Here is a 14135-nt window from a genome sequence, read left to right on the forward strand (position 1 = left end):
AATACTACTATTAAAAGTACTTAGTAAATTATATAATAAATAAAAAAGGTTTAAAATAATCAAGACATAGAAATTAAAATTAATATTAAGTAATTATTTTAGCTTATAAAGTCCCTTTCACGTGCATCTCCATATTATAGTAATTACTTTATTATTAGCTATAGATATATACAGTATTCTAAACCACCTAGTAATTAGTGATATAGTATTTATATATAATTTTTTATTTGATTTAAAGACTTTATTTTAATCATATCAGGTAATCCTACTAGGGGGTAGGCCGCGCGATTGTACAGGCCGCGCGACCATGGATTACGTTAGTGAGATTTATCTGACTAATCAGAACTGGTGAAAATGTATAAAACATGTAAAATAGCCATTTATGAGCTTTTGACAGATATATATGATCCATCAGCCAACTAGCCAATTCGGTCTGACAATTATTCGTATCATAAGAATCTTTAAGGAAATTCACGTGATTAAAATATTTATAAATCTAAAGAGCGGACGCTGCGCTCCGAGGCCCTTGTAAAGTATGCAGTCTATGCAGTGTAAATGCCATCCCAATAGTAATTGCCATAACTGTAACACAATCAATGTCATGTGACAAGACAGGCCTATGTAAGTACTACTGTCACATGATACTTACGCTGGAACACTGTATGCGGCAGCCACCTCTCAACCACACCAGGTGGGGTTGAGCCGGCTAAAGCACCTTTCTTTGCAGTGAAACAAGTCACAGATATAACACTTCGGGTTTACTGCACCCACTATAGGTGGTTATCACATAAAGTATAGGAATGCTGAATCTATCACATAAAAGTGCTGCTAACATAGTGAGTGGTCTTGGAATGAGGCGCTGTATTCACTGGGGCGCCGGGTTTGGAAGAAGCCAAAGGCCGAAGGGAACAAAGGGGCCTCTGTGATCACTGTCTTTAGCAAAGACGAGCGATGTCTCATCGGGGTCTCACATCAGATAAAAGGGTCAGGCGTTTTCTGCCCGAGCCTGTCGAGACTTCTTCACGCAGTTCTAGGGATTCAAAGGCTACCTCATCCTCCCAAGAAACCAGCCCGTTGACACAGAAGCGCTCGCGAGCCTCCATCGAACAGTCACCTCAGCATTCAAATAACTCGCATCGGATTGTGTCAGAAAAGCTTCAGCAGCCTACGAGCAATAGTCCTGGAACGAATGACACAAGTTCAGGGCAAGCGGTCAACAAAGCGTCCTTAGCGACTCAATCTGAGGTGGCCCGGGAAGACCAGCAATCCAGGGAAGAACCACGTCCTGTAGACCAGAAAAACCCCGTACTCCTGTTTCCGAGAAAATTCGCACCACAGCTCGTGGAGACTGGGAAACGTTCGTTCCGGCGACAGCAGATACGGCATATTCATCACAGTGAAAGCGTTTTGGAAACATTGCCTCGAATTCCAAAGCACCTAAATACCAGGGACCAATTTGCAGATGATGTCACCGGTATAGAAGAATCTCGGTTTTCATATGCGAGTTTGCAACGACGCCAGGAAACCAGAAGACATTCTTTTCGAATCCCTGATCTCCCTGCGATTCCGTCTAGTTGTAGTGAGGTTTCTGATGAATCCGAAGCTTCGCCAGGGCCCGCGTCACCCTCTGCTGCTAATCATGGACCTTCTGTGAAACAGGAGACCCGATTACATGAGCGCCGTGCAAGTCACTTATCGGAGTATGTGCTAGCTCTAGCAGCCCAATCGGCAGAAAACCAGCTAAAGGAGCAGGCCCTTGCGGCTTTTCCGAACGAACAAGTCTATCAGCCTGTGGATCATTTCGCAGTTGATAGAGAAGACGATGACTCTCTGAAGGATCATGAGCTACAAATCCGCACAAAAATGTTTACATCAGGCATACATCGGCGGGCCTCATCTGCAGATCTGCCATGGGAACTTGAGTACTTGCGCAGGCATAAGGAGGAAGCCGAGATGTGTGATCGTGCTATGGCTGGAACAAAAGGATTGCATTTCTCACCCTCTGATCGCCGACTTTTCGACGGAGCTAGCCGCTCTTGTGGGAATTGGTCCGGTGGGTTTAGTTTGACACAAACAAGGCCAGGTAGAAGCCCGCCCATGCTTGGGGAAGACCTTGTATTCCCACAAAGTGTTTCCCCCGAAACGACTATTTGCGAGGGTAGCAACGTTGAACATTATGTCACCCAAGACAAACAGTATCACAATGCTGGGCTTTGGTATGCGAATCGTTGCCTTTTTGATGACACTGATGGTGGCGGTCTTTGGATGGGGACTTGTAAATCCAACAAGCGCCTTTGTCGGTTGGGAGATTCGCAGTCATCAAGCACACATTCAGGCGGTAATGCTGGTGGACACACTCAATGCTCAATCGAAACCTTGACAGGTTATGCGAAACAGTCATCCTCGGATTCCTCAAGAGTTGCTGAAAGCTTGAACCCGAGGCGTACGAGAAATCATGCTAGCGAAGAGGATCTTGACCTTGAGTTGACCGATAGTTTTGTGACTCAGATCTACAATTATCTGTCCCTGGGTTATCCGTGTGTTGCTCGCTACTACGACCATGAACTCAGTACCATTTCTGGAATTTCTGTAGCGGATCTTAGACGTGATGACTTAAAGACAGATGCGAAGGGTTACGTCAGCGTTATGGACGGAGGTCCAACGGATTGGAGGGTAGAGAAAGGCTTGTGTATGCGATGGATGGCACTGCGCTTATATATACAAGAGTGGGCTAGGAAACGGCCCAAAGTGGCCGAGGACGACGGCAATCATGGAACATGGGGAGTATGTGAAAGAAAGGGCAGCTGGGCCATCTGATACAGCTATATTCTGGAAGCAGTGTCCTAAGACATGGAATATAGCCAACTGTGTGAACTCAAGATGCAAGACCAGTTCTGGAATTTACTGTGAGCCTGGGTATGTCTCGTATTCATAACGGGTTTGATTGTCGAAATCAGACGTGGTTTCCTTTTGCAGGGTCAGAAGCGATGGAATCCACCGCTGACACATGATTTGCTTACGCTCTATCCAGACCAGATGCCACCTTGAAACCTGGTGCCTATGCTAAACTTATGAAGTCAAATGTAGTCTCATTCTAGCAATCACTCCTCTCTGTCCTCCGTAGTTATGCCCTCAATCGGCATGTTACTCCGGTGAGCTCTTTCATGCACAATGCCCGGGAAGATCTTTTGTTCTGGTATACTGTCCGCATTGTGCGCAGATTTGCCAGCGGTGCTAGTACTGCTAAATGATGTGCTGAACTCTCCAGGAGTAGTAAGAATGCTTGTTTCAGGGTCTTGTGCTGTGAAGCCGCCAACAGATGCACTTTTTCTGACGTTTAGGCTCACAGGCTGCGTGACTGTGCAGTCATCTCCCACACGTGCTTTTTGATGCTGAGAAGTTGAAGAGTCATCGGTACATCTCAATGAGACTATGACAGCATAAGGACCATATTCACTCGATACTTAGATATGTAAAAGCATACCTGAACTCGAATCACCTTGTACCTGAGGAAGTACTGGCCCCGAGGATCCCCAGTGATTGATAGCAGCAACAGTGGAACCTTTCAACCGAGCTGTTGTATCCTCCCCCGTATTTGCATACCGTTCGATTCTAAGTGACCTACAGTTAGCTTATATCCTTCTTTCTGTTTAATAGCACAGCATCATTCCGCGCATGTCAGGGGATTGAAACCTACAGTGCCAATTCCCCAATCAGGGTTTCATGCCTAAACTGCTCCCGAATGTCGGGGACATTGCTTTTAGCAACACTATTTCCTGCAACTCCCTGTAGGCAGCAGTTGTTGCCTAGCCATCTTTTCTTCAATGATAGTTCAAATCCACTCTGTTCGACTGAATGCTTTGCGAGCTCACACATATCTACCGCACTAAACTTATAGATCTGCGCAGCAACCGAATATTCCTCAATAAGGGGCTCTTTGGTAAAAGCAAACTGCAAGGGATCATCAGTAGACAAGGAAACATTGAGGCCTCTCTTAAAGAAGTTAGCACAGGGGTTCTTGTCGTAGGTTAGAAACAGTGCATTGTTACTGAGGGGCGACATAGCAATGCCTATCTGGTCGAGATAATATAGGTACTGCAGCAGGGGAACCTTTCTCAGAAGGATTCCATGACTGATACTATGGCAGCACAGAAATCCCACAGCAAGATGATCGGGATCCCCAGCCTCGCCACAGTGTGGCCTCAAGACGAATGTATTAAAGCCGCGTCGCTTGCGCCAGGTATTGAGAGACGCAATGTTGGCAAACATGAAATAAATCCAATAGCTATACGGAGGGTTCTGCTTCGTATTCCATTCTCTTGGGATCGGATATTTCCTGTATAGTCGCCGCTCCGCCTTGCTCTCGTCGTCAACACTGTCAAATCCAACCACACGTTGCAAAAAAATATGGAGCTTAGGGTGGCTATTCGGATCCTTTGTCACTTCGAATAATGGCTGGAAAACGTTTGTAATCACCTGCTCGTAATTCTCCATCATGCCACTCGATTTGTACACATCATACAGCCGAGGAACCTGGATCAGCCAACGGACATTAGGAGAAAAGAGCTTATTGTCAACAACCCAGGCTGCAAGCTTGTCCCACTCTTGAATGGATCTTCCATATATGGAGATACGCCACTCCACCATTTGGTATTTGCTTGATTCCAAGTCAGAAATTACTTCCTTGGTTATCTCGGCCAGGTAGCGTCCTTTGATGAAATTATCTGTTTTCAGGAAAATTTCACGCAGCCTTGATTCACCCACGGGGTTGTACTTGAGGTTAAACTTGTCAAAACGGTGAAAGGAATCGGTGTGTGCCTGTACCGAACTTAGCAGTAGAACTGTTTAGGGTAATGCTTTGAGACATACATGCATATCAAGCGTATCGATACTCAAGTCATAAGCCGTCAGATTGATACTCTCAAAGACTTCTCTTAGTGTCAAATGCTTGCCGTCACGAAACAATACTACTTCATCCGGGGATTTCTTCATCTTGCTCTTGATGAAACGAAGAAGGTGTTTTTGATTCATACACGCAGAGTGATGAACATGGGTATCGACTTTTCGGACATTGTAGAAATCTCTATGGGGTACTTTCTTGCTGTCGGCAATCTCTTGGTATTCATTTAGGAGAGCATAGAGCTGGAATTTCCCTTCCAAGTAGGAAAGCCGCTTGAACGCAAAGCTTTTAGCTGGTCCGTCTGTTGACACGTCTGTGACCGCATCAAGGTCCATATAAAAATCCCGTAATGATGGGATCTTGACCATAGGCTGTCGCAAATCAGCCGCTGTATCGTTCTCATAGACTTGATATACACTATTTTCATCCAGTCTGAACACCCAGCGGGACTCTCCAGGAAGTGGCAAGCAATGGGCCATGTCAAAATCTTCTCCAATATCTTGGCCCATTTTCCTCCTTTTTGGATCGGTACGGGGGCTATCGGCACTTCTACCAATGTCTCTCTCATTATCCCAGGCTGGTTCCGGGGGAGGGGGGTATATTTCCCAGTCGGGGTAGTCTTTCGGGTTATCCTCAGGCCCCTGCAGAGATAGCTGTATATACTTTGTACGGCGGTCAAGCAAGCTTTTCATCTTGCGACAGATAACACTCAACTCAGAAGTGACCGCGCCGCTATCTGCTGAGATGTTCATCATACCCTGAACTGCCCCCAAGGAGTCGCTAGTATTCTCCGCGTTGTGCGGAAACTTTTCATCCTCTTGGGGACTTAGGAAATGCGCATCATGTGGCTCGGGGGGTTGTTGGGATGCAGAATAGTCAGTTATATGTCCATGTGGGGAAGACATATCTGGTTTGTTGGCCGGCGAGATCGCAGTGACTTCAATCGCTGGAGGTGACCCTGCCATGTCTCTAGGATCAGATTCGCCTACTGAAGTTGCCATGGCCGATGCTTCGTTGTGATGATCCCCATCAAGATTCCGAGATGCGATTTGATGATGCTGGTAAAAGAGTTTTGCTTCAGTGTGGCTCATTGACTTTTCAAAGGCATAATCGTAAGTGGGCGTCTTCAGTTGTATATCCCTTGGAAGGATATTCCCGGAATCCGTTTCGGCTGAATCAACGTCGCAGTTGTTCGGTTCAACCTCTTCTACCCTTTCGTCACCAGGAACAAGCAATGGGTCGTTGACATTGTTGTTACTTTGTAGATTAACACCTTTTTTTGATATATCTTGAGACGTGCTGGCATTGGCATCCAGCCTGAGAGCATGACCAGAGTGTGAAGAGGTCATCCCTTACCACCTGCCACGGCAGTTTACACGAACAGGTGCTTCCGTCCAATATTGTGACACTGGTTAGGTCCAAGCTGCTGGACGAAATTTAGTATGAATAGACGGAAGGCTTCACCGCTGATCGTAAACGTAAGTTTATGTAATTGAAAGCAATACCCGCTGCTATTGCGGCCCAGTATGTATTGGTACATCAAATTTTTTTTATTCTAATCGATTTGTACAGCTGGTAAGATAGAACAAGAGTTTCGCGGGGAAATTCTTTCATTGATAAGATATATACATACGTATTTGTATCTAATACCTTAGCTAAGACAGAGTACCTGCCTCATTACTTGGCGTTTCTTGCGCACTATGTGTCGGCCCTAAAACCTGTCACATGATCACACTTACTACAATGTACTAGTTGTCTAGTTATGATGTAAGTTGAAGTTACAAGGAGGGGAGGGAACACAGTATATAGTATGTTCTCATACATGTAACGTAATTCGGAAACCAACCGAAATTTACTCATCTACCTATTAATGCTGACTGGTAAGCCTAGCTACACAATGTAATTTCTTATATCTATACTGCTATGCTGTTATAGTTAAGGCAAGTATAGATAGTATAGATGTCGATACCATCATAGGTACTGTAAGTTTTCATGCATGGCTTATTCGTGCCTGCCAATTGGCTGCAGGATAGAAAGCCAGCGCCCCAGTACCTCGAACAAGCTGGGCCTAAATGTGTAACAACCTCAAGTCGCCTAGTAAAGGGCACTTAACTTATATTGTCAGAATATATAGAGGATTTTGTGGTGTGACTGTCTAACAATATATCGAAAGCCCAACTTTGAAGGTAACCCTCAAGTTTAATTCTGAGCTTTGCTGGAATCAACCCTGGTCCTTAACTGTTTTGTGGCTCGGAGTGGACAATAAGTGCACGATAGCACTTCACCTTCAATACGTAACTTATACCAATTACGGACTAGATCAACTGATCTTTGGCATGCACAATTGCACATTATGTATGTACGTAGACATATTTCCCCCCTTGGCCATCGCGCCCCCCCAATTCTTAGTCTCTACTAATGGACATCGTCTACAGCCAGAACCATCCAATCGCCAAATTATGTCCACTTAGAGCTCCATCCATTCCGATTAAAGCCATACCCACAGTAACTGCCTGAATACTCATGTGCAAATGCATGTCTCCGTAGCATTGTGATTTTAGGAGAGTTATCCGAGTACTCGGTGTTCAAGTGCCTGGGTTATTCGCACTAATACTGAAAGGGATGCACCGCCTCACCCGACTATTGTTCCGGATTTCGGTCCCCCCCATACTCCGTAGAGTGTGACGTATCCTGCTAGTCTGGACATGACCCCTAGGCAGACACAACTACTCCTATTTCCGCTGCTATCCTCTGCTGTTCTTCCGTACATACAATCATTACTAACTGATAAAGGTATCACAAGTCGTTTTCCCTTATATTATACAGGCTTAGAGCATTGCCCGACATTCTTTTGCCACGTCTGACAACGACAATTGTGTTAGGTTATTATACCACAGTTATCTGAAGCTCTTGTGGTGAACAAACTGGTAAATATGGCGACTCTGAACTTATCAGCAAATGGGCCTTCGATATCAAAGAGCTATCAGAGTGTTGTGAACTCTTCTTTTGCGAGCTCTGACACGAGTTCCCCTACTTGTGCACAATGGGCGATCTTCTCTGTCTCTACACCACTCGTCAATGCATTCCAAAAAGAGAGTTCCAACAAAGAAAGTGTCTTGAAAGTTCAAGATACCGGAGGTGAGCCTCTCTCTCTCCAGCTAACTGAAACTTTAACTGACTACATTCCACAAGCCGGGGAATTGGCGGATCTTATTGATGAATTTTCGGAAGGGAAGATACAGTTCGCTTATGTCAAGGTTGTAGATCCGAACACGGGTCTTCCCAAGAATGTTCTCATTGCCTGGTGCGGCGAAGGTGTCCCTGAACGGACAAAAGGATATTTTACCAGCCACTTGTCCGCCGTTTCGAAGTTCTTACATGTTAGTTCACACTTGCTCCGGGATTAGTATTTAATATCTGACACAAAAGCTCCATCAGGGATATCATGTTCAGATAACTGCTCGCTCGGAGGGAGACCTAACCGCCGAGGGTATTATACAGAAAGTTGGCGATGCATCTGGCGCAAAGTACACTCCAGGTACAGCTCCACCGTCTTTGACACCTAAGCCGCCGGTATCGACGAAGCCCGTTTTCACCCCTAGCCGCACTGCCGGCATTGATCTGAGAGCAGGGATGTCGGGTCCGGAGCGGCTAGTCCAGAGAAATGATGACAATGATGGCTGGGGCCCTGACGCGCCACCTGTTACCAGGACCGAGCTTGAAAAGGTCCAACCAGCCTATAAGCCGACGAAGGTTGATATTCATAAACTGAGATCAGAGTCAAAGGATGCCACCAACGCGAGCGATGGGTACCGTTCTGAAGATCGTGGCGATATTGTCAAAGGCGGTTATCAGCCTGTTGGGAAGGTAGATATTGCCGCAATACGGAAGCAAGCACGTGAAGCAGGCAACTTAAGTGATGACAAGCCAGAGCCTGTGAGGGGTACATATGAGCCTGTCGGAAAAGTCGACATCGCTGCAATTCGTTCCAAAGCGCAGAATCCAAACATTACTCCAGTGAACAACGAGCGCGAGCTAGCTGATCATGCAGCGCCGTCCAGCAACTCCGAGCGTCTGAGAAGCTTACCGAAGCCGAAAGTGGCGAACAAATTTGGTGTTAATTCGGCGTTCGTGGGTACAAAACCTCCTCTGCCTGTTGGCCCTACTCCGAAGCCCGGCTCTTCTGCCGCACAAATTGGCAGTGCAAGCCGTACATTTGCCGATGAGGGTGGGAAGACGCCGGCACAGATCTGGGCAGAGAGAAAAGCCAAAGAGCGTGGACAAGAGCCTGTGTCGGTCCCGCCGCCAGCTATCGACGCCTCTGCTATCAATCAGGAAAGTGAAAAGGGGGAATGGAAGAGTTCTTATAGCGGCAAAACTTGGGCTCCGGTTCAGACCACAAACACCGGCAAGTCCTTCGATAGTGACGTTCTCCAGCCGTACCAGGCGTCAGATTCCGCTCCTACTGAGTCGGCCCAAACTGATAGCCAAATTCCCCAACCAAGTGTCAGTGCTATCAGGGATCAATTCTCTCAAGGCGCTTCGCCAGGCTCCCCTCTGGTACGGGACAATGCCGTGAACAACAGCTATACTATCCCTCTACCTGGCCTGGAGGTCGATTCTCAGGATTCGGAGACTCCTCAAGAGGCTGTAACTCATCAAGAGCTTCCCACCCCGCCCCAACAGCCTCGATCTCCAACCCCACCGAGTCCGGAGCGCGAAACTTCCCCAATACGCGTTGCCCTACCCGTGGGTAAAGGGGTTACTGATGTCCACGACGAGCAACGCTCACCACCTGTAATACCTACCGAAAGCCTCCAAGCGGCAGTGCCGAAAGACGAGGAGCTGGAAGATGATGAGCATGACATTGGACGGGCGACAGCCCAAGCTACTGTTGGTGATGAAGACCAAGAAGGCGGAATCAAAGCTCTCGTGCAGTATGATTACGAGAAAGCAGAAGATAACGAGATCGAACTGAAGGAAGGCGAATACGTGACTAATATTGAAATGGTCGATCAGGACTGGTGGTTAGGATCGAACGCCCAGGGAGATAGGGGTCTTTTCCCCAGCAACTATGTCGAGGTAGTTGAAGATGATGAACAGCCCCGGGTGGCTTCAGACCGCCAGGAAGATACTGTCGAAACGGCCTCTCCAGTGCCTGTTACGAAGGTCACTGAATCTCCAGCTCCGGCTCCCGGGCTAATCAATGAATCTACTGCGACAGCACTGTATGACTATGAAGCTGCTGAAGACAACGAACTCAGCTTTCCAGAGGGCGCTGAGATAACGAACATTGTAAGTCATAAATTCGAGTCTAAAATTCTTGGTGCCCCTTTCCTTCCCAGCATGTGCGGAGGCCTCCAATCCTTGGAAACTAACCATTTTGGCCATTGCCTATGTTCTCCAGGAGTTTCCCGATGATGATTGGTGGTTTGGAGAATACCTTGGTAAAAAGGGACTCTTCCCAGCTAACTACGTGCAAATTGCGAAATAAGTCGTGCACTCCTTGCCTGCTTCTTTCTACGATGTGCTGTCCAGTACGTGGACGAGTTGAGCATAAAGGGATCCACTGGCGAGGGGGAAAATCAGAAGTATGCCCGCGAAGGCATCGCTTTCCTTAGCATGTTGTTTGTGGACTTGTCTCATGCCTTTCGTGCTTTGTTGTAAATGTACTTAGTATGCGATTTTTTTTTTCTTTTTCTTTTTCTTTTCTTCTTCTTCTTTTTTTTTCATCATTCCATGGTGTATACTTCCGAGGCTCGTACTGTTTGTTTAGCGGGGGTTTAAAAATTGCTAGAGTCGAGGAGGAATCTTGCTGGTCTAAGCACGACTCTACCAAAGCAGCAAGTGGCTGAAGGTGAATTACCTTGATGCATACTACTTACTAGTAGTACGTAGATAGATGCCTGGAAGCCGACAGGCGGTCTGCCAAAGTAAACGAATCGGAAGTTGAGAAAGCGGCGCCACGTTAAATTAGTAATCATCACATGACATCTTGGTCTAACTCTACTACTACGCATGAAGCCCGGAGCAGTGAACCACCGAGGGTACTACGAAAGAGGATTAAGGGCGCTGCCCGGGTTGCATACTTCGTTATTTCTTCTTTGATATTTGAAGCATTAAAAGAAAGGTTAGCCCCATTTGCTTTGATTGTTGGCAGAGATATTGTTAGCATTCATCATCTGACATGAAAATATACTTCCCAGTAATTTTTTTCCCTACCATTGACAGAAAGATCGTTCACATTTGATAAGGACATTGGAGCCTGTATCATTGGACACTATTATAAGGATGACAGCTCTCAGCGAAGACTTGCTTGTAACTGTGAACAAGCTCCAAGACCTCGTCTTCAATACGATCGGAAATGACTCCCTTGACTTGCCGCAGATTGTAAGCCCCTTCAATGTTCACCCGGCACGGGGCCACCGATGTTACGGTGCTAATAATCTGTGCAGGTTGTCGTGGGTTCTCAGTCATCCGGCAAATCGTCCGTACTTGAGAACATTGTTGGTAGAGACTTCTTACCGCGAGGAAGCGGTATAGTCACAAGGCGTCCATTGATCCTCCAACTCATAAATATCCCCAGTGAACGACACGACAAGCCAGAAAGCGATGAGGTCCATATACCCCATACAGCGGCAAGTGTGGCGGGACAGTATGAGTGGGCGGAGTTTCATCATCTCCCTGGCCGAAAATTCGATGACTTTGCCTTGGTTAAGCAGGAGATTGAAGCTGAGACCGCAAGGATAGCTGGGAGCAACAAAGGAATTAACAGACAGCCTATCAATCTCAAGATATTCTCACCACATGTACTCAATCTTACCATGGTTGACTTGCCGGGGTTGACAAAAGTGCCTATCGGGGACCAACCATCCGATATTGAAAAGCAAACACGGGCCCTAATACTTGAATACATAGCGAAGCCGAACAGTATCATTTTAGCCGTTTCGCCTGCTAACGTTGATCTTGTCAATTCTGAAGCCCTGAAACTTGCTCGTCAAGTGGATGCCATGGGTAGAAGGACGATTGGAGTTTTGACGAAGCTGGACCTCATGGATCATGGCACAAACGCCATGGATATTCTTTCTGGCCGTGTCTATCCTCTGAAACTCGGATTCATTGGAGTTGTCAATCGATCGCAACAAGATATCCAGTCTGGCAAGTCATTATCCGACGCATTGCATGCTGAAGTCGATTTCTTCCGACATCACCCAGCTTATCGGAATATGGCGAACCGTTGCGGTACTCAGTTTCTTGCGAAAACCTTGAATACTACCTTAATGTCCCATATTCGGGATCGGCTGCCCGACATCAAAGCGCGTCTTAATACTCTCATGGGACAAACTCAGCAAGAACTCGCAAGCTACGGCAACAAACAATTCAGCGGCAAGGAACATCGAGGATCCCTTATTCTACAGCTTATGACGCGTTTTGCTTCGTCTTTCATATCTTCCATCGATGGAACGTCCTCGGAAATATCAACCAAAGAACTCTGTGGAGGGGCGAGGATCTACTATATCTTCAACTCGGTTTTCGGCAACTCTCTCGAAACAATTGATCCTACCCATAACTTAACTGTCACTGATATTAGAACTGCTATTCGGAACTCGACTGGACCACGTCCGAGTCTTTTTGTTCCGGAACTCGCTTTTGACTTGCTTGTCAAGCCTCAAATAAAAATGCTAGAAGCTCCTAGCCAGAGGTGTGTTGAACTGGTCTATGAGGAGCTCATAAAGATTTGTCATACGTGCGGCTCCCAGGAATTGCTTCGCTTCCCACGGCTTCAAGCGAAACTGATAGAGGTGGTGTCTGATCTTCTTCGTGAGCGCTTGGGGCCGTGCTCAGCATATGTTGAATCGCTCATTTCCATACAGAGGGCTTATATAAATACCAACCATCCTAACTTTCTCGGTGCAGCAGCGGCTATGTCGTCTGTCATGCAGAACAGGCAAGAGCAGGAAAGACGGCAAGCGTTAGCCGATGACCGGAAAAAGCGCGAGAAAAGACGGTTGAAAGAACTTGGAGCGGTGAATGGGAACCCACCAGTATCCCCTGAGGATGAGGACGAACAGCATGCCGAATCGAAGACACAGACTATTCCTATCAGGAGTCAACCCACGAGAAATACCAGAAGCATGTCTCCTCACTTTGGTAAAGGACAAGAAGGTGGCGTGACCGCAACCTTGAATGGTGCTCATGCAAATTCTCAAACAGCTTTTGGGACATCCAATACCACTCGTGACTCGTTCCTCAACTACTTCTTCGGTAAGGACGGCGCGCAGCCTGTCAGCTCATTGCCTCAGCTGTCGAGTCAGAGCCGTCCATACACCAACGTCAATGAAGCAAGCATTAGTCACAGCACTCGCCGGTCTGATATGCGCTCTGATATACGCTCCCCTATCATGTCAGCTGATGATTACCCGCCTCCTATGGAATTTACCGGTGATGTCGGAGCTGCTGTAAGATTATCCCACCCTTGTTTACATGAAAGTTATGTGCTGACTCATTGTTCTAGCCGAAGGAAGACCCCGAAGCTATCCTCTCCGACCGTGAATTATTAGAAACGGAGCTGATTAGTCGACTTATATCCTCTTACTTTAACATCGTCAGAGAAACCATCGCAGATCAAGTTCCTAAGGCTATCATGCATCTCCTTGTCAACCACAGCAAGGATGTCGTGCAAAATAGACTTGTGAGCGAACTTTATAAGGAAGATCTATTTGCAGAGCTTCTTTACGAGGATGACGGCATCAAAGCGGAGAGGGAGAAGTGCGAAAGGTTGCTGGATACGTATAAGGAGGCAGCGAAGATTGTCGGGGAAGTCCTGTAAGATTATTGGGGAAGGAAAAACTGGGGAGCATTAGCTTGCGTTCTCACTCAAGACATTGTCCAGCTGCTGGCTTCTGAAAGCCTGAGGCCCGGGTGATGTTGTGCGTTTCTGTAGTTATAGTTTGACATATTACCATCGCCTGCAGTGATCCACATTAACACCATGCGAAACAATAGAAAAGCAGTGGCTAGTAGTTCAAACAAAAGACACTGGGTCTTGTCTATTAAACGGCCTCGATGCATTGAGGCTACTGGATGCCAGGTCTACGTGGCGATAGAATCGAAATATCCTTATATCCATGAAGCTCAAGCCAGTCCTCTGGGAACAACGCATCAAAACACACACATGCGTACATATATGCACCTTTCTATCTAGCGTCTGGAACACCTTTCCGGATGAATGACG

At 46.7% G+C, this 14135-nt stretch overlaps 4 protein-coding genes across 4 annotated transcripts; 3 read left to right on the top strand and 1 right to left on the bottom strand.

Annotated features, from left to right (window-relative positions):
• Window positions 1–951: 951 nt before the first annotated feature.
• On the top strand, window positions 952–2817 carry ASPBRDRAFT_60084 (uncharacterized protein; the record flags this gene model as incomplete). The annotated part of the gene is made up of 2 exons (XM_067628168.1): window positions 952–1145; window positions 1200–2817. 2 exons carry the CDS (start codon window positions 952–954, stop codon window positions 2815–2817), a joined length of 1812 nt encoding a protein of 603 aa, XP_067473193.1.
• Window positions 2818–3101: 284 nt separating this feature from the next.
• Window positions 3102–6249, bottom strand: ASPBRDRAFT_138949 (AMP deaminase; the record flags this gene model as incomplete). The annotated part of the gene is made up of 4 exons (XM_067619046.1): window positions 3102–3430; window positions 3485–3612; window positions 3698–4818; window positions 4870–6249. The coding sequence occupies 4 exons, from the start codon at window positions 6247–6249 to the stop codon at window positions 3102–3104; spliced, it is 2958 nt and encodes a 985-aa protein (XP_067473194.1).
• Window positions 6250–7619: 1370 nt separating this feature from the next.
• On the top strand, window positions 7620–10389 carry ASPBRDRAFT_49283 (putative actin binding protein). Its single transcript, XM_067626301.1, has 3 exons — window positions 7620–8038; window positions 8093–8280; window positions 8339–10389. The coding sequence occupies exons 1-3, from the start codon at window positions 7834–7836 to the stop codon at window positions 10319–10321; spliced, it is 2376 nt and encodes a 791-aa protein (XP_067473195.1). The 5' UTR covers window positions 7620–7833; the 3' UTR covers window positions 10322–10389.
• Window positions 10390–10927: 538 nt separating this feature from the next.
• On the top strand, window positions 10928–13811 carry ASPBRDRAFT_432024 (dynamin-related GTPase DNM1). Its single transcript, XM_067624948.1, has 4 exons — window positions 10928–11030; window positions 11107–11290; window positions 11356–13359; window positions 13416–13811. Exons 2-4 carry the CDS (start codon window positions 11192–11194, stop codon window positions 13728–13730), a joined length of 2418 nt encoding a protein of 805 aa, XP_067473196.1. The 5' UTR covers window positions 10928–11030; window positions 11107–11191; the 3' UTR covers window positions 13731–13811.
• Window positions 13812–14135: the final 324 nt, after the last annotated feature.

Source organism: Aspergillus brasiliensis, assembly GCF_001889945.1.
Source record: "Aspergillus brasiliensis CBS 101740 unplaced genomic scaffold ASPBRscaffold_25, whole genome shotgun sequence".
Taxonomy (NCBI): Eukaryota; Fungi; Ascomycota; class Eurotiomycetes; order Eurotiales; family Aspergillaceae; genus Aspergillus; species Aspergillus brasiliensis.